The sequence below is a fragment of the Schistocerca serialis genome, chromosome 2, assembly GCF_023864345.2.
Source record: "Schistocerca serialis cubense isolate TAMUIC-IGC-003099 chromosome 2, iqSchSeri2.2, whole genome shotgun sequence".
In the NCBI taxonomy this organism is placed as follows: Eukaryota; Metazoa; Arthropoda; class Insecta; order Orthoptera; family Acrididae; genus Schistocerca; species Schistocerca serialis.
In genome coordinates this window covers 1,014,268,810-1,014,294,242 of record NC_064639.1, presented here as the reverse complement: position 1 = coordinate 1,014,294,242, position 25,433 = coordinate 1,014,268,810, and the positions used below count along the sequence as shown (strand labels likewise).

General features: G+C 41.9%; 1 protein-coding gene across 1 annotated transcript in view; it reads right to left on the bottom strand.

Annotated features, from left to right (window-relative positions):
• The window catches only part of LOC126456593 (segmentation protein Runt-like), a 127,923-nt gene that overhangs the window by 63,552 nt on the left and 38,938 nt on the right, over positions 1–25,433 (bottom strand). Inside the window, exon 2 of the mRNA XM_050092337.1 lies at positions 23,076–23,189. Within this exon, the coding sequence (XP_049948294.1) occupies positions 23,076–23,189 (114 nt within the window). The remainder of the gene's footprint in view (positions 1–23,075; positions 23,190–25,433) is intronic.

Below are 25,433 nucleotides of genomic sequence, written 5' to 3'. Positions count from 1 at the left end.
ATGTGCAACTAAATCTCAAAGAAAAATTATGAGGTAGTATGGAATAACTAGAACAAGTCTCTGACGGATTGAGAAAAAGCTAAAATTGAAAGCATGCAAGGCTACTTTACTTCAAGGCTTACATAAAGATGATCCAAGCAGGCGTACGGAATTCTGCTTTGTGTACACAATCCGGCATGAAGCCGGCGCCAAGCTTTTAAAAGCATTCTTTGGAGCGACGGAGCGACTTTTAAAGTGTATGGCAACTGTGTCTACTGGGATTCTACAAATCTACATGTGGCGACAGAGACAGAGTTAAACTCACCTAGAGTGAGTGTTTGAGCAGTTATTTTCGGCGGAGGGCTAAACAGGCACTATTTTTTAACGCTACTGCCACTTCGGCAAATTACCCAGATAAGCTTCAAGAAGTGTCTTTAGAACAGGAAAGTAGTCCACTTTTTTAATATCTGCCGCCGGTTAAGGAAATTTTGATGTAGGAACAAGGTGGAGCAACCCCGAAATATGGACTTATTGTGAGAGACGTTTTAAATGAAAACTTTGGTGAATGAATTGGCAGCGACCGCTAGACATCACTCCCATCGATTTTGCAGTACGGGGTATGTTAAAAAATAAGGTTTATTCCTTTAAGATTGAGCATTTGAGGGAATGAATCCAATCATAAATTGAAAATCTACAATCCTGTAAGATTTTCGACAAAATCGGTAAATTAATGTTGAAAGGATGCAGTGTTTGCTGAGAACAGCAAGAAACGACTTTTAGCATCTTGCGTAGGCTCACTGATCTCTACATTTATTTCCGTTTTGATATTAAATTTGTATTATCATTTGTTTAGTGTTAATGCTCCGAAAGCAGTTTTGACAACAGACTTATTGCCCACCATGTAGAGGAATAAGATAAATACGTGAATTCGACATCGGTGGTAAGCCGTGTCATTTCAGTTGTTTATCTCAAGCTTTCAGAGATTTGAACAGAAAAGCGTGGAAGTCGATGCTGTTTCGAAGAAAGGTAAGACAAGGATTACGTTGGATTACAGACCAGTTTTGCTGACTTCCATTTTTTGTCATGATTCTAGAGCATATTCCAGATTCGAAATTATGACGGTGCTAAAGGGAAGAAGATTCCGTCGAAGAATCGATACGATTTCAAAAACTACCATTCGTGTGTAACACAGCTCGCCTTAGCCTCACACAATACCTTGCATGTAGTAGAAGCAAGTGTACTGATGGATTCCGCTTTTCTAGCTTCGCCAAAGGCATTCTTCATTGTACAACACCGTCAACTCATAACTAAGATGAGGTACTAGTGCGTATTTTCACAGATACGTGATTGACTCGCAGAAATTTAGCCTGATTCAACACAATCTGTTACAAAGGCATGTTAAAAGAAACGAAGGTAACATCAGGTGTTTATCAATGAAGCTTAATACGACCGTTAAACTTAAATGACTTATCATATAGTGTCAGCAGCATATTATTCATAGATTGTTCGTTGACAATTGTGTTGTTTGCAAGGAAGTATCGTCACACTTCATGTAACTAATGGTGGGCTGCTTCAGTGGCAGATAAACGCAAGATAGGCACTTAATAAGGAACGAAAATACTCCTATGTCTGTGCATCGCATAGTTTTAATATTTATGAGTAACGCCACGAAACGGTAAAGAATGCGGGGGAATGCCCAAAATCAGTAGCAGGGAACGTGGAAACGTCTGCCGTTTGGTGAAACCGTCAGCCCATATTTCCCGTGGCATCGCTAGGATAGCGAACGAGCAGCTGCTTCCTCCCCACGCAGAATGGAACACAGATTCAATTTTTTTCCGTTTGTGCAAGGTACTATATGTAACATTTCGCAATGTTGTTAAGCTTTCAATGATACCGGGAGGGAGAGGGGCTCGGGAGGGGAGAGGAGGGTGGGCGCGGGTTGAAACAACTGATTTTTCGTGAAAAATGCAGCGGATAATTCAGGACATCAATTCGGATCGGTGGACGAATTAAAAGTTTCCCACTATCTCGCGCCGAATTATGGTAAATTGTGTTTACTTGTTGAATATGCTCTCAAATGCGTCGCGCCTACGGAATTTCAATCGAAACGAGGGAGTTTCGCAAATACGGGAAGTAGATACGCTCTACGTAGATTAATTTTACCAGCTGTGATTATTATGCTTCGTGCGCGCTTCATTTAACACGGCTGATTTTTTCTGCCATGTGCTGTACGGACAGCGGAAATTATGCTGGAGTGCTGCGAGAATATGACACAATGTAAACCGGCGTTTTTTTTGTTTTTTTTTTTTCGCTCTCCAGAGACACGTGCGGCGCTGCTGTTCATAAAATATTTTCCCGTTCGGTTAGCGCAACGTTGCTGGAAGCGACTAGCACCGAAGTCAGCACTGAAATTTACTGTAAGGACAAATAGCTGCTTACGGATCTCCCCAATCAGAATAATCGTCAGCTGCCTCCAAATACTTTTTCGATCTAAACTTTGACCTAGAATTCCATTTTCTAAATAATATTGACGTAAGTGTAAGAACAAGTCTCTTACTGTCATGGTCATTTTCACCTTCCGCTCGAGGATGAAACATGGGAGAGACAAAATTGTATTTATGCGCCCGAATATGTGCTGCATGTATTGTAAAGTATCCCCCTCACCTTAACATGAATGAAATTTGGAGGTCTGAGAACTAAATTAATCACTCAGGAAGGTTCGCGAACTGCTGCAGGCGAAAATACTACTTGACCAATTCGGACTGAACAGCTTCTTGGTATTGCCCTTCCAGAAGCTGAAATGTAGCTATGGTTTCCAAAATCGTTTGATATCAGTTCCAATCCGAAACAATAGAGCACTATTCTAGAACAGGTTTGAGCGTATAAAGTTTCACAACGCATTACAAACGAATTAGCGCCTATAACTTTAGCGCCCTTCGATGCAATTCCAAACTTTATTTCTTTTTTTCCCCCGTGTGAAGATTATGTTGTGAAATACTTGGCAAAAAATTCAGTCCGTAAGACAAAATTCGTGTAATAAACTGAAAAATCTAAATGATGTATTAACAGGAGTCCTACGATTTACAGCTTTTTACACGAACTTAATCAGAAAACTTTTCGCAGCCGGATGTGAGAGATGGAATTAATGTCAGGTGTACGAGGTAACACATGATCTCGATAGTTTTTATGGATAGCTCATCGTTTTGTTGGATACACTAGCACATAGTAAGCGCGTACAAAAATACACTGGAATATGAATCTGATAAAGCAGTGAATTTCTGGAAATCATTTGGTTTTTTCGCGCATGACCTACTCCTTAGGCAGTCTTCCATGTCAACAAGAGCAGTGGTAGAAGAGGAAATATGAGGCTGTAATTTATCACAAACAAGTATTCGTAACTTTTCCAAGTTCTCTGTACACAAAGTAGAACTACGATGAAATGTATTTCTCGCCATACAGCTGAACTGCACAGCGTGAAACGAATTGCATACAAACATTTTATTTAGTAAAAGATATCTGTGCTCTGATTTTAATGGCCTGAATGTAAGGATTTCCCAGTCCACTCTTGTCATCACTAAAAAATCAAGATACAAGTAACGTAGACAGGATAAGGCGTAAACCTTGTAACACGAGGAACACATCAGAAAACAATTTTACATACACTTTTTCGGAGCTCTGGAAGTTGTTCTTTCGATAAATTTTTTGAAATGCCGTTATTACTCTTGCTACATATGACATCATTCGTGATATTGTAATATCTATTTGTGTGCTTTGTGTAAAAGGTCATTTGAAATTGTGAAACATTCACCAAAAGTGCAGTGCTAATATTTGTTGATATTAATGTAACTAGTTTCACCAAGTATGAGTGAAGTTTCTAAAAGAATTGACAAGAGAGAGGGAGAGAGAGAGAGAGAGAGAGAGAGAGAGAGAGAGAGACAGACAGACAGACAGACAAAAAATGGTTAAAATGGCTCTGAGCACTATGGGACTTAACATCTGAGGTCATCAGTCCCCTAGAACTTAGAACTAATTAAACCTAACTAACCTAAGGACACCACACACATCCATGCCCGAGGCAGAATTCGAATCTGCGACCGTAGCAGCAGCGCGGTTCCGAACTGAAGCGCCTAGAACCGCTCGGCCACTCCGGCCGGCGACAGACAGACAGACAGACAGAAAACTGAAAAAACTGCACAGTAAAATTAATAATCCTCGTAAACAGCTTCGAGTCGCAGTCTCATTCTGTGTAGCCATGAAGAGAGGCGTCATTACAGCCTTTATTCAATAGAAGTGTGAGTTCTCAATGTAAAAAGATGTTATTAGATTTTTGAGGCATCGAAGATCATGATGATCACCTGTTTTTTGTGCCCATCGTTTTAGTAGTACGACAGTCTGGAACTTTCGAAGCTTTTTGAAAGGTCCACTTACTCTTGCCAGTTCAGGTGAATGCTTCGGAAATGATGCTCATTAAGACATTCGAATGTCTTTGGTTGCAAGGGAAACGCAAGAACTGAAGCACTCTTAACATTTTCTTCATAGTTGTCAATTCACTCAGAATTAGATCTTACTGGCATATGTGTGAACTGACTGACATTAGCAATGAATGATAAACACGTTTGACATGGATAAAATTGAAAGGGGTCACTCCCTGAGTAATACAGTATTTCACGGCCGCCGTAATGAGTAATCACGTAGTATCCAAGCAGACAAAAAATTTTGTAGTCCTCCTCAGCACTCCATTTCGTTGGAATGTATACTTACTCCACAAATGCGTATTAATACGATGCGTCCAATATGTTAGGTTAATTGTATAAGTAAATCAATTTTAAGATACGAAGAAAATACCTGTATTTGCTTTCGAAGTAAGCTTCACTGGTTAGATACAATTTTGACTATTACGCTCGTGAAACTGAAGAATTCTTCTGAAGCTATTCTGGTATTATTATCAGACATCCTTGAATATCTTTCGAAATTTGGCGATGACACGTGTACAATACCGCCAAAATAATTACCTACTTCACTCCGAGCCCAAATGATCTGGTAACGATTTTCCTGTCAGTGAAATGTTCTGCAGTTTCCCTTCATTATGCCTCCTGTTCGTCAGTCGATTTGTACGACTTTCCCACATCTTTGTGAATGGTAGAATAAACTTCGTTCTAGTTAACATTCCATTTCTTCAATATAAATTTCGACGTCAGTCACCCCTTTTGTGACAGAATCTGTCTCCTTGTTGTGTCAGTCGTCATGTTGGTTGACGATCGAATCGGTCGTGTGACACCACCAATAGTTTTCTTTCCGTAAAAATCACACACGTCCTCTCTGCCATCTCGCGCAGTTTTTAACATGGCTAGACGTTTAGGTTTTGTGCATTCTACGATTTGCTGCAGCCAACAGTTCTAGTTTACTCGTGCTTTAGGGCATTCGGCGTTAGGTGACACTTGTCATTAAGATATAGGTTTACCTAGGAAATTATTCGGCCCATATTGTGTCAGCAGATCTCTTTTTCTGTGAAAAAGGACTCAGTGTCCAGGAGAACAATTAAGCACTACTTGTTTCAAGATAATGCTTTCTGTCCTTCAGGATCACAAGAACAAACTTCAATGGCGATTACTGGGTTCGGTTGGTTTAATAAACCATCTAGAGATCCTAAGCTACGGCTGTAATACGTATAAGTAACAAGAATGGCATGCTAAGTACATCTTGGAAAATCATTTTGTCCGTCAAAGTGGCGCAGTGGTACGGCAGTGGACAATCTGTACGACGGAGTTTCAAATCACCGTTCGGCTATTCCGATTTCGGTGGTTTCCTTCAGTCTAACGGTAGTTGTTTCCTTAGAAAAGGTACGGGCTAATTATCCTTCTCTCCGGCTTTACCCAGTCCTGCTTGCACCCCGACCACCTGCAGACACAAACTCAGTAGCAATCTGGAAAAGGTCTAGGAACGCCCTCTAAAACCCATGATGCGCATTCCACAACCTACGTGGTAAGTAGAAGAGCACGTTCACGAATTTGGGCAGACGGATCCTCTGCATTTTGGATAACAACAAATGATGTGAGACTTTTCTTTCTCGTTTCAACTCTTCGTGGGTATCAGCTCACCCTAGCGTTTGTGAGTAACTCGGAAAGGTCACAAACGGGTTCTTACATTCGGCTAAATAGAGGTTGAGCGTCAAAATCTGTCAAAAAACAAAGGATCGACAGGTATCCATAAAAAATGTAAAAAAAAAATGAAAAAGTGGGCAATGCCAAGTTGCACTTAAGGAATTGTGCTTCGCACAAAGCGCAAATTAACACCAATCGGAGCATGTTATTCAATACGTGGGGACTTAAGAAAGTAAGTGACACATGTCGTCCCATTCTAAGACTATTGCGGAAAAAATGTGGCACATTGTCAGAATACGGTACATGTTCAGGGTTTCCTGCTGACAAATCTTTGCTGCCGTACGGATAACAGTTGCGTGTCAGAGTGGCAGCAAAATGGCCGTAAAACTGCAAACGTACTCTAGAGTACGCCGGATAGTACGATTCTTGTGGGCAAAACGTCTAAACTACAGACAGGCTAACAGTGAAATTCTGCCGGTGTACGGACTAAAATAGTGCAGTGTCGCATCCGTGGTGAAATGATGCCACCAGTTTGATGAAGGCCGCACAGACGGGGGTGATGTTGATCGGGAAGTCCAGATCTTAATTTCGGGGGGAAAGAGATTTTTCAACGATGAGGACATTCACACAGCAGTTCTCCAATGGCTCCGTCACCAGTGTCTACATTTCTACGTTCAAACCTTTGTTTACAGGGATTTGGTGACTATGTTGAAAAATAGTATCATAATCTGTTTCGATTTAAAATATAGTGCAGCATTTAACTGCAGTTACTTGGCCTAGCATAATATGTGTAAGCTACTTTTTGAACCAGCATTGTATTTTATTTTTCCGTCACCCTTCTGTTGGTTAGGAGTTTAATCTAATAATTTACTTCTTTTTTTTAAAGAAAAATGATCTACATCTACACCTGCATACGTCTTACCCAATTCACGGTGCACGTTGCACGGCAGAGGGTACCTTGTACCGCTGTTGTTCGTTTCCATTCTTGTACCTCTCGCAAACGGAGTGAGGGAGAAATGAATATTTGCTTTCGTAAGAAACGTGATATATTTGGTCTTCGCGATCCTTACGCGGGATGACAGTGATTGTACAAGTCATTTGCAGTGTCTCGTAAACGCTGGTACAAACCTTCTCAATAGTTGTTCTCGAAAAGACCGGCTTCTTTCCTCTAAGAACTGACATTTTTCGCGGAGCATTTCCTTAATACATGAGTGCTGATCAAACTAACTGTAACAAAAAAAATCTGGCGAAACACCTCAACTGCTTCTGCGTATTTTCGTAACCCGACGTGGTGAGGATCCTGAACACTATAGCAATACTCACTAATGGATTCGCACAGGTGTAATGTACATTCCTAGAATAATTTGACCTTACGCTCCCGTTCTATTTCATGTCGCTTTGCATTGTTACGCCTGGAAGTTTACCTAATCCGTGTGACAGTGTCACTGAGTACCCTGCTAACACTGTATCCGAACATTACAGGATAGATTTCGTACTCATGAAAAAGTACTTTATACTTTAACATTGCTACACTACTACAACATGTCTTACTAACGTGTTGTGAGGAGTGGGCAATAGAAAATCCACAATTCTGATTCTAGTTGCGGAGTTCGAGTACCGGCTATAAGTACTGTTGCGGAGTTCTGCTGCTGAGCGGGTAGAAGTTGCAGAATTCGCGTGATTCGCTGATCTCGTCGGTGTTTACCCTAACGCTTTTCATTTAAGAAATCATGGCATGCGATAAGCTTATTAGCTAGACATCCTACCGTTGTGATTCTCGAAACAGATTACTGCCACTAAATTTTGTACTGGTGATCGGGACGGGTAGTAAATAATCTGTTGAATCAACGGTCTCGCGAAACTAGACGCAGACTTATTGACTGCAGAATCAAAAAACTAGTGAGACAGCCAAATCACCTTAAACATTCACGCCAGCGCTGAGAATTGTTTAACGGACTGATATTCGCCATTAACTGCCGAAATTTATTATTTCACTTCGGGACATTTTCAAGTGGTACGGCAAAAGATTTTTCTTCAGCACATGCCAGGCTTTAAAATCCTCCGTCGTGTTTACATATCATCGTCACAACGTACAGAGCTTGATACTCGTCTGATGCTACTGTATATCTACATTGAAAAGGCCTGATTTTGGTGATGACATGCATACATGACGGAGGATTTTAAATACTGACATGTGCTGAGGCAAAATATTTTGCACTGCACTTGAAAATGGCTTAAAGGCCGAAACTGCAATTATGAAATAAATAATTCCTACAGTCAATGGCGAATATGATGCCCTTTAAAAAGTTATAGATGATTGTGATTCCCGACATGAAAAGCTAATCAGCTGACAATTGTGTTTCTCGCTGCTGGGCGGCGCGGGTGTTAACGCTTTCCTTCATCTGGAGGCACTGTTTTTCCTGTTTCTCGCCGTGGGGCTGGGGTCGTACTGAAACCTTAGGTTACTATTTTATTCTAAAATTAGAATAAGACAATTCTACTAAAACAACGACCGATTACATAAAATAATTTTACACTAAATTAATGACAAATAATGTGATATCTCATTTGTTCAGTAAGCCTCGTTCATCTACATCTACATGGATACTCTGCAAATCAAATTTAAGTGCCTCGCAGAGGGTTCATCGAACCACCTTCACAGTTCTCTATTATTGCAATCTCGTATAGCGCGCGGAAAGAATGAACACCTATATCTTTCCGTACGAGCTCTGATTTCCCTTATTTTATAGTGGTGATCGTTCCGTCCTATGTAGGTCGGCGTCAACAAAAAAATTTCGCATTCGGAGGAGAAAGTTGGTGATTGGAATTTCGTGAGAAGATTCCGTCGCAACGAAAAACGACTTTCTTTTAATGATGTCCATCCCAAATCCTGTATCATTTCTGTGACACTCTCTCCCATATTTCGCCATAATACAAAACGTGCTGCCTTTCTGTAAACTTTTTCGACGTACTCCGTCAGTCCTATCTGGTAAGGATCCCACACCGCGCGGGGCAGAGGACGGGCAAGCGTAGTGTAGGCAGTCTCCTTAGTAGATCTGTTACATTTTCAAAGTGTCCTGCCAATAAAACGCAGTCTTTGGTTAGCCTTCCCCACAACATTTTCTATGTGTTCTTTCCAATTTAAGTTGTTCTTAATTGTAATACCTAGGTATTCAGTTGAATTTACGGCTTATAGATCAGACTGATTTATCGTGTAACCGAAGTTTAACGAGTTCTTTTTGTACTCATGTGGATGACCTCACACTCGGAGGGTTACGCAAAATTGAAAGCTGTACATTACGCCTGGCTGATAGGTAGTACATTATACATTAGTGCATTGCTGGTAGCATAACTGGTAGTCTAGCGTGAGTCGCCGGTGGTAGACAACGCTTCTAACGTGAGCCACCGGCTGTACACTCCGCCTGATGGCAGGATCTGGCGCGAGCCACTGGTGGCTCATGCAGGCGTTTACGCGTTAATCACTCTACGCTGCTACATATCATGTTATAGAAGGAAACTCAGTGAGGATGCGTCTCCAACCCTTCAGGAGTACAGATAACTTCGGGCTCTCATCAAAGTCTGCCAAGCAGACGTCAATGGAGCTGACAAGTCGAGGCAACGCGCACGAGACTGCTGTTTCTGCTGACCCTCCGCGAATCCTTCGCACGTCAAAGCAGCCGCAAAAGGGAACGGCCGGACACTAATTTTTCCCCCTTCCTTTTCCTTTCTCTCTCGGTCTTCCCATCCTCCTCTTCCTTCTCGACGCGCCAAGTGACGTAGCAGCGACAGGCGCCTGTCGGGGGCCCTTTTAAATACGCAATACTTGGCCGCCCAAATAAAGCCCGGTTTCCAATTAATTCGGGCGCGGCCGGCGATGCTCGCCGTTTGTTGCGGCAATATCTACCCGGCACTCTCTTTCTCTCGTGTGCGAGTGTGTGTCAGCGTGTACGCGTCAGTGTGTGTGCGTGCGAGCGCGTCGCGCGGACGCCGTGTTATTAACACCAGCGGGAGCCCCTGTGTGCTGCCGCGTTTCTTGTCCTTGCGACGCGCCGGTCGCGGTTTACATTAGCGTGTGTGTTAAAAGCTGCGCGATACAGAATCCGCGCCCGGAATAAAGAGCATCAAAGTAAAAAGCCCCCGGCGCAAGCAGCTCCGCCCCCTCTCGACGCGCTCTTTCTCTCGCTCTCTCTGCCTCCGCCGCTAGCCGCTCTCTGCGCGCGCACACACACACACACACGTTCCTCCGCCTCTGCGGCGCATTAAAAAATATCTGGCACGGCCCTCGCCGGTGCTACTTTGCCAGAGCCGGCGCCTCCGACTCCCCCTTTTCTGCGCTGTGTGGCAGCGCGAGAGCGCAGCAGTTGTAAACTCGGACCCTGGAGCTCCCTGCAATTTGGACTGATTTCTCTTTTGAAGCCCCCCGCCGACTGCCCGGCCGGGGCCGTGCCGGGGGCGAGAGAGGTGAACCAGAGGGGTGGTCGCCGCCGCCGCCGCCGCCACCACCACCACCACCTCATGTGCTACTAATTACTGCCGCTCGCCGCCTGTGTGTGTGTTAGCAATCTCCATGGCAACGAACAAGGCAATTAGACGGGCGGCGCGGCGTGAGGGCGGCTACTTGCTGCCGCTAAAATTGCCACCCCCACCACCTCCTCCATCCCCTCGGCCGCCCCCACGACGCTTGTTAATGCAGCGGCCGTCCGCCGCCCGTGGTGGTCGTTTCTTCCATTCCTCCGCCGTCCCTAGGCATTCTGCAACATTTTTACCGGAACACCTTCTTCAAGAATACCACCAGATTCGGATAACTCATAAGTGTAAGAAACCTAATCTCGGTAGGTGCCCGTAGCAGAACATTCCCGACACGTTTATTCTCATCTGCCTTGATCGCATTAGGTGGATACATGACAGTTTATTGGTTTCCATCTTTACGAGTCGTCATCAGACCAAGTGTCTTGGTAAGAAAGTTACATTCTTTAATAATTCACTTATTAAAAAGAAAAATATAATCTTTTCATTGGAGAAGTATTATTTAGTCCATATCGCATGAAATATGCAAACGGACGTCTAGTTTCGGCAAATTTTAATTACCGTCTTCAAATTCTTAACGTACATCAATTTGGTGCCACTGTACAGTATAAGCTACAGTTAGCCATCCGTTACCCAAACTGGAAGAAGAAGAAACTTTCATTAAAGAAAAATTTAACCTCGCACCGCAAAATAAAGTAGGTCCATGAATAAGAACAAATTGAGTAGTTTTACCAACTCCTCTTATTTCGTTCTTTTTACCCTTCGCAGAAGATGTCGGAGCACCAAGAGTGCCGTCCACATTGACAAGTGATTTGTAAACCAGCATTCGCCGGCGACGACGAAAACAACGGTAAAAAGAACGAAATATGCGGAGTTGGTAAAACTACTCAATTTGTTCTTATTCATGGACCTACTTTATTTTGTGGTGCGAGGTTAAATTTTTCTTTAATGAAAGTTTCTTCTTCTTCCAGTTTGGGTAACGGATGGCTAACTGTAGCTTTCGTTGCTTGTAACAATGCAGGAAGAGCCGGTTTGGAATCCTTTGAAACTCGGGAAATCTTAGCTTACCGTACTATACCTGTTTCTGAGATTATTATTGCTAGTAAGGGTTACTACCTTTTTCCGCACGGGAGTTTGTCTTTGTCTTGTCGTAGACGATGTAAGATAAATTCTGATTGCAGCATTCACTTATGGGTGAAGGCTAGTGGTCCTTCTTCTTTGGAAGATTGTCGCATTGTGGGTGATTGTACTTTATATAATCATTGAAGGCAGTTCACGCATCATTGTAAGATGGCTTGTGTAGTATGCATATAGCTCATAAAATTTTTATTTCGTCAGCAATGTTCGTATGTGCTATACACTACCGGAGTCGGGTGCAGCTCTCGGTGGCAAGCACGTCCTTTGTCATTATTTTTCACCTGCCGCCAGTGACGTTGGAGTAATCAGTATTAACGTTAGAAGTCTCATTGACGACGAGATCATTATAGACGAAAGTTTAACGTCATATTGGGAAGGACGGGAAGGGGAATCGCTTGAGCCTCTTTCCCAACACTTATCTTGAACGGATTAGGGAAATATCGAAAAGCCTAGATCTGGATGGACGAACGTGGATTAGAACCGCCATCTTCGCTCGGTAATCACATTGGAAATCACGTCCACATCTTGAGAGGGCTGCTTCAGGACCTCAGGTGCGAAGAGCAGTAGATGGGCCACTACAATGTTTTGGAAGGATAATTTAATTTCCGGGTCCGTATAGCTGACCAGGTACCTGCTCTTTTTTCTCTTTTGATTGACCTACTAGGATCTAATAAACTTCTCAGTTCCCCTTCTTTCTTTCCGCTGTTACTTGAAATTGACAAATCAGGATCTGCTATTTTAAATGCGATCTGCTATTTTAAATGTGTGGATAAAAACCCTAAATCACGACCGCTAAAATTTCCTTATTGATTGTTAGTTTCAGTTCATTAGCGAGCTATCTTCAGATCAGTAGAATTAATGCTTAATTGTGTATGAGCCACCTGGCATTACACTTCGTCATAATCTATTAAGCTGAATCGCTGTTGTTGTCACGTATACACTAAAGTAGGTAGTCATGGTTACATAATTTACGACTTCACCCAAACCTATCTCCAGTGCTCATACTGCCTCCCTTGTGTTTAAATGCAAGGTGACTGACAGTGGTAACCATCGTATAGTCCATGTGTGGACATAAATGTCGCAACGATGGCTACTCGTAAAAGGAAGGACAGTAGCTGTATTAGGGCTGTGAAACAACAAGTCGCTTATGTTCTTTCTTTATTGTTTCCTATTTTTCCGGTACTCCTTTACCTTCTCCCCATGTTGTCGACCCTTCTCTTTTGTCCATGTTGCTCCCATATTGTTCTTAAAAAGGTTTCAATTTGTTATTTTGCTATTATTTTTCGTTGTTTCTTTCAGTTCTCTTCTTACTTCTATAATACATGCTATTATTGATTTATTTTTCCAGAAATACTGGAATATTTCTTTCGTTAGCCTGTTCTCATTCGTTCGGTACAGTAGTCTAAGAACATTAACCTTCAATTTGCTATTTATTCCGATATTTCCGTATAATTTGCTGGATCTCCTCAGTAATTCTCATTACACAACCATCTGTAGTTTGCCTCACACCCATAATTTTTCTAGTAATTTTTTCTTTCAATTAGCTATCATATATCTAGTTTACAGTTCATTGTTAATCATACACATGCATATAAACAAACATCCTCGTCTTACCACTGTCATAAAGCTTTTTAGTTTTGTATTTCTAGATACTTCTTTTCCTCTTTCTGTTTTATTAACTCTGATTAATTGCAAATTCTTGTAGTCTATTCTGCAGTGCACTCAGTTTTTCCAAGGCATTTTAATTTAGTAATTCACTATATTTTACTGTTCGGGTTTCTTTATATATTGGTGCACTATTTAATATTGTTATCACTTTTTTTCAGCTGCAATTCTGAGGCCAGTTCTGTTCTCTGTTCTTTTCTGAAGATTTATTTGAGGGACTGCTTCTGTCAGTTTTTCTTGAAGTATTGCAGATTCGTCTGCAAGAGCCCGTCAGTTTACCTCAATTCAATATGATTTTCTTATCAAAATTATTTATATTTTTAGCTCTAAATTCCACATCCTTACAGTTTCTTCCTAAAACATGTAAGAGGTCCATGATTAAGGAATTTGTTGTTAGCGCACTCGAGCAGATGTAATTTCGAAGGATTGCTCACGCGCTGCCTGCGATATGTAAGCTATAAGAGAATCTCAGACGAAAGAGCAGTGTTGACTGCAGTAGGAACTGTGTAGCAGTAGCAGTAAGTAGTTGCTAGCAGTCTGGTGTCTCGTGTTGGCTGGGCCGGTCGTGGTGGAGCGATGGCGGAGCCTGAGCGTTGTAGTATAAGGTAAAAGCAGCCTCGCGCATGTGTAGTATTGTTATATCAAGTCCCATGTAAATGTGTCTAAAGAAATCTCTTAATAATAATCTTTCTGATAAAAAGTAACTTTTGACAATCATTCATTTCAATTTAAAGAATTTACTAATTTCTCCAATACTTGGTCATCCCGATTATTGAAAAGAAAAATCAGTTGCTTCTTTTTATACATGACAAATCTATCGGCCAGCATTGCACTGAGCTGCGCCAGAAAAATTCCTTATAGGAGCAGATATATACGCGTTACCCGGCGACCTAATTGAGGTAAGATTTTTCAATTTATTCATAATGAATTTTCAGGGCCATGACGCAGCACTGCTGACGTCCAAAATTAATCGGTTTAAATTCACAGTCAATTATTGAAAGGTTATAAGTGAGCGACAATTTTATCGAGAGGTTTGTCACATTGTATTATTGGTAGGTTACGCTAGATGTCAATGTTATGGTTATATTTTTTACTGTTGGGAGGTTTCGGAACTTTTACTGTTGAGAGGTTACACTAAATGTGAATATTATTTACATTTATATTTATTTTATTTTGTGGGGAGGTTCCAAACACAAATAGTAGGGGTGATAAGGCGTCCTCTTGTCTAACACTTGCTTTTATTGTAGTGGCCGACGTACTTCTGCCATATATTTCACTTTTTATATCGTATTTGTCATTCATTTGTCGTGTTTTCTAAAACTGTCTTAACACCAAATTCTCCGGCGATTTTGTTTATTGTTTCTCTGTCTACAGATTTAAAGGCTCTCTTGAAATAACTCTGATTATTTTTAAAAATACCTTTCGATCTTTATTATTAGTTTCGGGGTCTCAGTCCCAATCTCAAGCAGTTATTCCATTAGCCAAGCCGTCAAGGTGGGATCCGGCATCACCACCTGTCACTCCGAATGGGCTGTGTTGATGCCGGATTCCATCCTGTCAGCTTGGCTGATGGGTCGAAGACTGCTTGAGATTGCGAGGGCGACCTCGGAACTAGTAAAGCTTTCTTCAAAAAGTGCGCCGGTTTTGATATATCAAATTATGAACTCTGTTTTTGAAAACATTAACGTGATACTTAAACATGTTCATCACGCCCTCCCATTTCAGGTATGAAAAATTATCTCTAGCATATGGCCTCCTCTTCTGTTCTAACAGGTAAGAAATTCGCTGCGACTGTGGGAAAAGATTCCACTTGCACTTCAGAAACGACGGGTCGAATTTCTTCAGGTAACGCCCGGATACTTCAGGGTTTATTGAGATGCATCAATGGTTTAAGATAGCCCAAAAAGTAATCGCAATGAGTTAAGCCGTTGGGCACCAGTGCGCGCGGTGACGTGATCTGGAAACCGCTCATGGAGTGACTTAATTGTCTCGTGGGAAGCGTGACAGGTGGAACCATACTGCTGAAGCCACAACTCTTGGACGCGCATTCCACTGAAATGAGGCCACAAAAAACTCTCTTGGCATCGCAAGGTATCGGTTTGTATTAAGCGTCACAGCTTGATCTGCCTCTTCTCCAAAAATATAAGGGCCGGTGACGATGCCTACCCACAAACCGCACGATATCGTCAGTCTCTGTGAATGAAGATGTCACGTTGCAAAGCCGTCGTCTTCCCATCGTCTTCTCAGAAGTCAGTCAACAAGATTGTCGTCTATTCTCACGGTTGACTTCTTTCAGCTGCTGCGTTAACTGAATTCTGTAAGACCGGTAATGGAGATAATGCTGGAGAATTCGGGATCGTTGAAGAATAGACGTCAGTGGCACAACAAACTGTCACGAGGGATCGCAATGTTTTGCCTAGTTCGGCCAGAAAGAGGGCGTTCAGGGCTTTTAACGTTGACTGTTGAACCCAAAGAGATAAAATACTATGGAGAGGCAACAGTGCGACCAAGAATGAAGTAAACTGAGTAACTTTCCACCATATTTTCGTAAGTCAAAACAAAGGAGCATGGTAATGATAGTGCGTAAGGAAATTACGAAACCTTGAGTAAAATATTAAATTCACATGTTGGCACAAAGTTAAATATGTGAAAATTTTTGTTGTGATGGTGTATAACACAAATGTACGAAACCACTATCATACAATATTTTCAAGCAGTGCTCACTTGAAGTAAGATGTATTCGTAATTTTATTGATTTTGTGCGTGCCGTTATACGCTGAGCAAACGTAAAGATTGGTTTCGAAAAGAAATTCTGCAATAGCTTATATGTCCGCACACGTACTATTTCGGTTTTAGAGCAACCACAGAATGACTACCGGCCGGCCGAAGTGGCCGTGCGGTTAAAGGCGCTGCAGTCTAGAACCGCAAGACCGCTACGGTCGCAGGTTCGAATCCTGCCTCGGGCATGGATGTTTGTGATGTCCTTAGGTTAGTTAGGTTTAACTAGTTCTAAGTTCTAGGGGACTACTAACCTCAGCAGTTGAGTCCCATAGTGCTCAGAGCCAGCCAGAATGACTACCGAAAATATGGCACATAACAGTACAGCGTGGCATCACAGAGAGCGCTAAATAACCTTCCACAGCCTCTCTGCGCATACTCTATTCCTTTGACTGCACCCGTTTCGTTGAACTGTAAAGTAAGTCTGCGAACTATTGATTCATTCGGTGCTTCATTGCGGCCTAGAAACGCGCGAAGACGTCTCACAGTTTCTGCACAACTTTCTCCGTTCTGATCAAATGTTTTCACTATTAGCACACCCTGAGCAATAGTAAACTGCTCCTTTGTTACATACACAACTAAGAAATTCGGGAAATTCAGACTGGAGCCACTATCTACATCTACGTCTACACCACTACCCTTCAGTTCACATCCAAATGTTTGGCAGAAGGTTCATCGAACCACTTTTCGAACTACATCTCCAACATTCCACTCTCGAATAACACATGGGATAAACGAACACCAAAATCTTTACATGCAAGTACTGATTTCCATTATTTTATTACGTTGTTCATTTCTTTCTATGTAGGTTCGACTCGACAAAATATAGAATGTCAAATCAAACACCTTTCAGCGGTCTAATTTCCAAACAGTTATTTTATTAGAGTGCCAGTTTTGGCGATTTACTATGCCTTCTTGAAGCCCCCTGACCAACGTGTAGGATGATTCCGACCTCGGTTCCCGTCAAACTAAGGGCCAGCATTCAAATACTGGTATCTGTACATTTCTGCTTGATACAGCGATCACTTCAACCATCATCTGCCGACTGTTAGAAATCTGGCCCCTATTTTGAAAAGAACCGAGGTTGCAGTCTTCCTATACGTCGGTCATGGGGCCTGTAGGCGGCGTAGCAAATAGAAGAAACTGGTAACCTAATAAAAGAACAGTTTGGAAATTAGACGGCTAAGAGGTGTTTGGTTTGACATGGTGTACTGAACAGCCGAGTCCCGAAACCATCTCTGAAAAGAAGGACATACACATACTCAACAAAATATATTCGCATTCGAAGGAGAAAGATGGTGATAGAAACTTAATGAAAATATCTCGCTATAACAAAAAAGATACTGTGTTTTAATGACTGACATACTACCTCGCGTGTCAGATCCTCGACACTCTTTCCCTCATTGCGCAATCAAACAAAATGAGCTGACCTTGTTTTCAGTTTTTTTATCGTGTCCTCCGACATACTTGACTGGCAAGAATCCCGTACTGTGCTGCAATACTCTAGCAGAGAACGGACAAATGTACTGTGTACAGTACCTTTAGCAGGTTTGTTGAGTCTTCTAAGTCTTCTGCCAATAAAACTCAAACTTTGCTTCGCATTCCCCACTACATTTTTAGTGCAATGGTTCCATTTTAAGTTTTTCGTAATTTTAATCCCAAGATATTTAGCTAAATCGACAAACTTTAAATTTGTACTATTTATCGTGTAACAGACATTTAAGGGATTCTTTCCAGTTCTCCTTTGGCGGAAACCCACACTTTTTATTGTTGACGGTTAATTGCCATTTGTCGCACCATAGAGATACGTTGGCCGCTCTGAGTGGGCGCACGTTTTGACGGGCAATGTCACAGATTGCACGGCCCCTCCCGCTAGAGGTTCGAGTCCCCCCCCCCCCCCCCCCCACCTCTGGGCATGGGTAAATACGTTGTTCTTTGCGTAAATTAGTTTGAGTATTGTGTAGGTCTAGGGACCGATGACCTCAGCAGTTTAGTCCCGTTAGGAATTCACACATATCTGAACATTTAGAACAGACACCCTGCCGAAATCATTTCGTAATTAGTTCTGATGTTCTGATGACTTTACTAGACGGTGAACGACAGCATGACCGGCAAACAAGCCGAGTGGGCTCTTCGCATCGTTTGTATAGACTACACAACAGCAGATGGATGTTCACGGAAGCCGCAGTGTTAGAAGACAGTGTGGACAACCGCTAAACAAAAATATACTATTCGATTCAAAATCGGAACGGTCTCTGAAGTAACCTTTAGCAATGAACAAAAGATAAATAGTCGTTAGGTTAGGGATGCCAGTGCAGGTTCACCACCAGCTAGGGTTCGCGTGTTGTGGAAGACGAGCTGAGGAAACGCCGGGTGTGGTGTAGGGAGGGCGGCTCGGTGGGGGCGGTGGGGGCGGTGCGGGCGGCGGCGGCGGTACTGCGGGCGGCGATCGCCTCCGCAAGGGCGATGCGCGGCTGGCGGAGGTTAGTTTTCTGGGCTATCGGCCGCCGGGATACGGCCGCTCCCAGATGAGATGCCGCGCTCGGCGAAGGGCAGCGGTAGGGGGAGGGGGAATATCGAGAGATCAATTGGAGGGGCGCGCGAAATCCGGGCCATTCCGGCAGATTCCGCCGCGGCGCAGAAGGGGCGGAGGCCGTGGGAGCTTCCCCGTGGAGGCGACACGGCAGCCTCCAACCCAGACCCGCGGACCCACGGCGACCCACCAGCCAGGGGCGGGGTGTTTTTATCGCGCGCCGCGGAGCTTCCTCCAAAAGCCTGTACGTTCGGCTATTACCGGCCGAGCTATGTCCTCACGTAAACGAGCCTCTTACCCTGCGGCGTTTGATGTTGGCGTAATGAGACCCGAGGTTTCTTTGTGGAATCGATACACATAAATGATTTATCAGATAGGTACGGCAACCAAATCTCTGACATCCACTGTGTTGTCAACAGGAGTGTCTAGGCGCTTAATTACTGTAAAATAATGCCTAATCTCTACCACAGTGTTTCCACCTGAAGTGCTATCTTTCAAATCCTTCGTCTTCTGACTAATGAGATTCGGCCTGCCACTAGTTCCCTGCCAGTCTCCTCATTGCGGAGTAGACCTTTCACCTAACGTCTTCGATTATTTGTTCGATACGTTCCAATTTCTGTTTTCCTCCATTTGGTGCGACTCTGTTTCCTAGATTATTCTTTGTCTTACTTATAACACTGTTACTGGTATACAGGGTGTATCTCCTAAGATTCATCAGGTGCATTTTCTCTGGTGTTTCGGCAGGTATTTGTAGTTTCCTTTTCGCAACATGTAGCTGGAATCGGCCCAAAAAACTACTACTCATCGCATCTTTCTTGCAAGCTCAGTGTCGATGGAAAGCTTGGGTTTGTTTCCCGTTAAAAACAAAATAATTTTTAAAATGGAATTCTCTACGTGGCCTCGCAGGCTCGAATCCTGCCGTGGGCATGGGTGTGTGTGATGTCCTTAGGTTAGTTAGGTTTAAGTAGTTCTAAGTTCTAGGGGACTGATGACCTCAGAAGTTAAGTTCCATAGTGCTCAGAGCCATTTGAACCATTTTTTCTACGTGGCCATTCGACATAGCGGCCCAAAAGGAGTCTAGTGTAAAATTCGTTTTACCGATATGTGTTAATAGGAAGACTAAAACATGAGGAATAATGAGTACTCAGGCTGCCATGTCTATCTGTCTACGTCTAGGATACGTTCGATGTTTAGTACTATGTGTACGGATGCTTCTGGTTCATATCTAAATTTTTCCAGCAGTAGCCAGCCTTCAACATTCTTCTGTTAACTGATTTGATCCTTGTTAGTGGTGCTTCGTGACCGATCCATGCCTGTGCAGCATGTTGCGGGACAGCCCTCATGAACATTGTATGTATGTGCAGGTTCAATGGCGCCTGCTACTATTGCCCCCCCCCCCCTCACCCCCGCCACCCACCACCGTCCCTGTTACAGGCTGTATGAGTCTATCTTGACTGTTTTGTTGTTCACCGCCGCAGTCTTAAGTCTGGTGTTGTTACTCCAGTTTCTTAGTCTAGCTAGGGTGACACATAAGTTTTTTGCTTATTTCTGAGTCTTGCACTCTACCCCATAGGTTGAATGTTGCATTTTCGGGGTTTTATAGTTTATACAGGACCAGCAAGTAAATATTGTATCATTCTGTTTCCGTCTATTCACACTATTCCTACTATGTTTTGATGTTAGACTCCTTCACCAACCTCTTCTTCTCAAAGCAGCTCTTTCACCCAAAGACCACAGTTATTGCTGGATATATTCCAATCTAAGTTCTCCCCCACAGTTTTTGCTCTCTATGGCACTGGAAAGTACCATCAAAGCTATTCTGGTGTCCTGTTATCTTTTCCTTCTTTTAGTTAGTGTTTTCCATATATTCCTTTCCTCGCCGATTCTGCAGAAGGAGTCTTCATTTCTGATCTTATCAAACCACTCAACTTTCGACCTCCGGTGGCCAAGCGGTTCTAGGCGCCACAGTCTGGAACCGCGCGACCGCTACGGTCGCAGGTTCGAATCCTGCCTCGGGCATGGATGTGTGTTATGTCCTTAGGTTAGTTTGGTTTAATTCGTTCTAAGTTCTATGGGACTGATGACCTCAGATGTTAAGTCCCATAGTGCTCAGAGCCATTTGAACCATTTTTTTCGACCTCCTCCTGTAACACCACGTCTCAAACTCTTCAACTCTCTTCTTTTCCGGTTCTTGACAGTCCATGATTCACTTCATTACAGTGCTGTACACTAGATATGTATTCTCACATTATTCCTTGATGTTAGAATTATTTTACCGATGAATTTTCTCTTCTGGTGCGCTAGTCTTCTTATGTCCTCATCGATCGTCCGTCATATGTTGTTTTGCTTCCAATGTAGCAGAATTTCTCCACTTATTTTGATGTTAAATCTATCGCTGATCTGATTTCCGACACTCCTCGTTACTGAACTGTATCAATGCTTAAATGTGGATCAATGCAGGATAATCGGGATCAAAAAGGGAAATTATATGATGGTTTAAGTTCACGGCATTGCTGGTAAGCTTCTTGAGCCTCTCATATCGTTTCGCAGCCTCAGGATAGCCCAACGAAGTGATAAAAAAATAAACTAAGGCATGAAATGACTAATAGGAAATATGAAGTGAAGTCTTAGATTTATTGGAGCAATTAGGAGAAGCGCAGTGCATCCGTTAAGGAACCTTAGGAAATTGTAGACTACTACTTCATTGTTTGCGCAACTTACCAAGATAGCGAAGAAATATGGAAACGCACTGCTAGGATTATAACTTGCTGTCGCAGCCAATGAGAAAGAAATACGAAATGAAATTGAACTCGTTGTGGGAAAGACGACTCTAGCAATCGCTGGTCAAGGTAAACAGTGGAACAGTCGCACGGCCTTCATAATATTAAATCTCACGTGGAGGTCACAAGAATAAAGACGAGCAATCTGGCGAAATCGTAGAAATTTTACTGTAGTCTGCGACTGGAATAAAGCTGGTTGCATGTTTATACGGCAGCCAACATTCTAGTACATATTTCAAAAACGAGAATATTTCTTAATTTTCGGTAGACGCTTTATCACTTGAGGCATGTTTGATATGCTCATCCAGTTTGGTAAAATATCAGACATCTGGAAGGTCGCAAGTACATTTTCTTTCTCTTGTACAACATCAAGTATTTGCTACCGGTTTAAGATACCTGTTGTCTTAGTTTAAACATGATTTGTTACACTTAGTATATTGGAGGGTGAAGAAACATAACACACCTGTAAAGACGAAAAAAGGAGGACGAAAACAGTTCAGAGCAATCCAAACACTAGTTTCATGAACGAATTTTCTGCTTTCTTAAAAAATATGAAGATTTTGAATGTGACAAAGAAAGCATTAACGACATTGCAGCCTTCTGTTATTTTCATCGTCTCTATCCTCATTTGCGCTATAGCTTTCGCTTCTGTCAGTAAACAGAAGCATATCTAAAACTGAATGGATTTACTTTGTCTTTTTACTCGAATTTTCAAAGAATTTATTATGTTGGCTTCAGATGCTTTCAAGTTTTATCTAAAGTAGTCGAATCAGATAAATATGAGAGCGAAACTCTACGGCATTAACTGTGACCGCCTTAATTCTCTGTGAACATGAAAGTTTTTGACAACATCGCTCATTGTCTTCGCCAGGAAAGCAACTGATAGTCGAAGAAGTAAGGGAATGACACACATGTAAATGGTGTGCGCATTGTGACCGGAGACTACTTTGATGTCTGTGATGGAACGTCATACACAGCGACTCCAATGAAATCACTGAAGATATCATGAACACGAAACATCAATTGTATCAATAGATGGAACAACTCAGTTATCTTTACGAGGATGTTTACAGCCTGATGTCACAAAATTCACAAAAAATGTAATATTTCTCAATAATGTAACAGGAGCGCTTCCGAAACTTGTATTGCTTCCGTAACACTAATTTCCAACTATGGAATTTCAGAAAATAATTCCGTATTTGATTTCAATGTTGTCATTTACTTGTCATGTCAGACATAGGGGGAAATAATAAACAAATCACAAAATGTGGATAGTTTGCAAAAGACTGGAAGGAACTGTAAAAATGTTAAGTGGGATACAGTATGCTTCAAGATACGAACAACGGATGTAAGCTTCGAAAATGAAAAACAAAACTTGAATTAAAATACGCAGTACTGTGAATCTAATAAAGGGACGGATAGTTTGAACAAAGATTATCCTCAGATTTCTAGGAGAGAGGCGTCTGTCGTGAATCACTACTCTTCTCGATATGACATGCTGACTGTCATGACAAGAGTTTCCTGTTTTCCTAGAAGCCGTCAGTATTCCGCAAGTGACAGTAGTGGTGTACTTACTGGACTTGGTGCGCGGTTCTCGGGGGCCATCCACCGTCACTTTGATGGCCTTGTTGTAGGTGGCTATCTGGAAAGGCGTCGAGCTGATCACAATGGTCAGCGAAAAGCTCTTCCCTGCAACAAAACCACAAATGTATCAGATAACTTCACAACACAACACTTATTATAATACTTACACAACTTATTACATGCTGTGCATCACACTGGATAATTTACTGATTACTAGTTTATTGAATCGGGACGCGTAAATTCTATACAGAAGTTGCAATAAAACGCGTCTGTACAATAATTTTGGAGTTTTCATCCGAAATATTGGGAGAATTGTTAATTGCTATCGGTCTGCATGCCCGAAAATTTATTCAGTAAGTACTTGTAAATAATGAAACTGCTGTCACTTAGGGTGATAATGCTGAGGATATGAGTATTAATTTTTTTCTGAACTTATACATTTCACGCTTCTTTGTTATGATATGACAACTGAGAGGAAAGAACTGAAAAGAACCATTATCGAGAAATTATTGCGCGTTCTATTCTTCTGCCGTAATGGTCCTAGCACGTCACATGTGTATTATTAATATTATTGATGCGTGCAAAAGACATGAAACGTTATCACGAGTAAGTTCAAAATCAAGCAGTTCGCAAGACAATGCTAAGAAAACTGGGATTCTATTTACCCTAAATGTTCGAAGTAAACTGACGTTTCTCTATTGGGTTGCGCTTGAAAGGTTACTTCTGTCTGCGTAGACATACTTACTTATTACGTTTCTAAACAAGTTTGTATTATTATACAGGTGTACCTGAATGCGCCCGTATAGCTGATTTTAACTAGGGCGACATCTGATTATTCGTGGTAGCGAATGAGAAGTTTTTAGTTGTTATATCGCAGTGCTCCAAACAAAATTTCATCCGCGTACTGCCCACAGGGACGTTGTTTCGAGTAGGCAACAGTGTCTAAAAAATAAAATAAAAGAAGGGGTTGCACGTATTGAAATATGAAGATAGCGATCAGAAATGCCGGCAGTACCTTTTGTTTATGTGTTTAACCACTCCCGGTATCATTCGTACGATCAAGTGACGTATTCAGACAAGAGAAACATAACATATTAAATTATCTGTTTAAAAGAAAAAAATCTGAACAAATCTAGTTGTCTGTTCACGTGAGTATGACACTCACACGGAAGGTCCCAAGTTCTTCTGTGGTTTATTACGTTCGTTTTACAGTGTTATGGTGATTAGTATTACATAAATACGCCTCACTTCTTAAAAAAACTAGTTTTACAAGAAACGTTTGGATCTTTACAATAAAGAGGGTTTGTGAACACACATGTATGCGTTTGAAATATGCTGATTAGCTCTGCACAGAGAAGGCGCTGATATCAATAAAAAATTTGGGCTTCTTGTATTGCAGAACATCGAGAAATTTGCCTGATATGTTTTCACAGCTCATTAGGCACTTCGTACGCATTTCGTCAAAATGGATTAACTGAAATTTCATGACCTCTTATAATTCTCTGCTTTTGGATGTTTATCGCCGAAAGAAATTCTTCTAAAGTTGGAGAAGATTTATAAGAAGTCTGCTCCTATGTTTTCAACACTTAAGAAATGGGTGACTGATCTGAAACACAGCCTGACTTCTCGCAAAGATGACACTCATACAAGACGTTCCTAAACAGCAACCGCAGGCATCAAGAATCGGAAAGTGCACGATATGAACTACGAACAATTAATGATGCATAAAGTAATTGACTATATACGCAAATTAGTAGATGTAGTAGCCTACAGTTTAAGTGAAGCATTGACTGTTAGATAGCTAGTTCCTTATTTATTGGACAGTGTTAAAAGAAATACGAAAACCGAATTTCGTAGCCATGTTCGGTCCGGAGACTGCCATTTCAGTTTTAACTAGTGTTTCTAATTTAGCGCTCCTCATTCAAGGTTAAACTCTTGTATTGCCTATACATATTTAGTCGACTTAGAACTGGATCATGAAATCTACTATTCAGAAATTTATTTCAAATGATTTCTCTTGTTGCTTCTTATTTCGTAGAGCCGCTGCATTGGGTGTTTTATTGCTAGCAACAGCTGTAGGTCGTCTATCTAAATATTTGATCTTGATACAATCCTTCAAAAAGTCTTCAGTGATGCTATAACTATAATTCATTTTTAACGCATTCTTTTTTAAAAATATTCGTTTACAATTCGTTGCCGTTCACTATCACAAGCAGAAAATATCTCACAGTAAGTATAGTTTTTATACCAACAATGTAATTGGATAGTGTACATTGACACATACAATCAGAGATAACTGGTGAGTTTTGAGGTATAACTTACGTAGTCCGTGTACACAAGAGGTCTCCG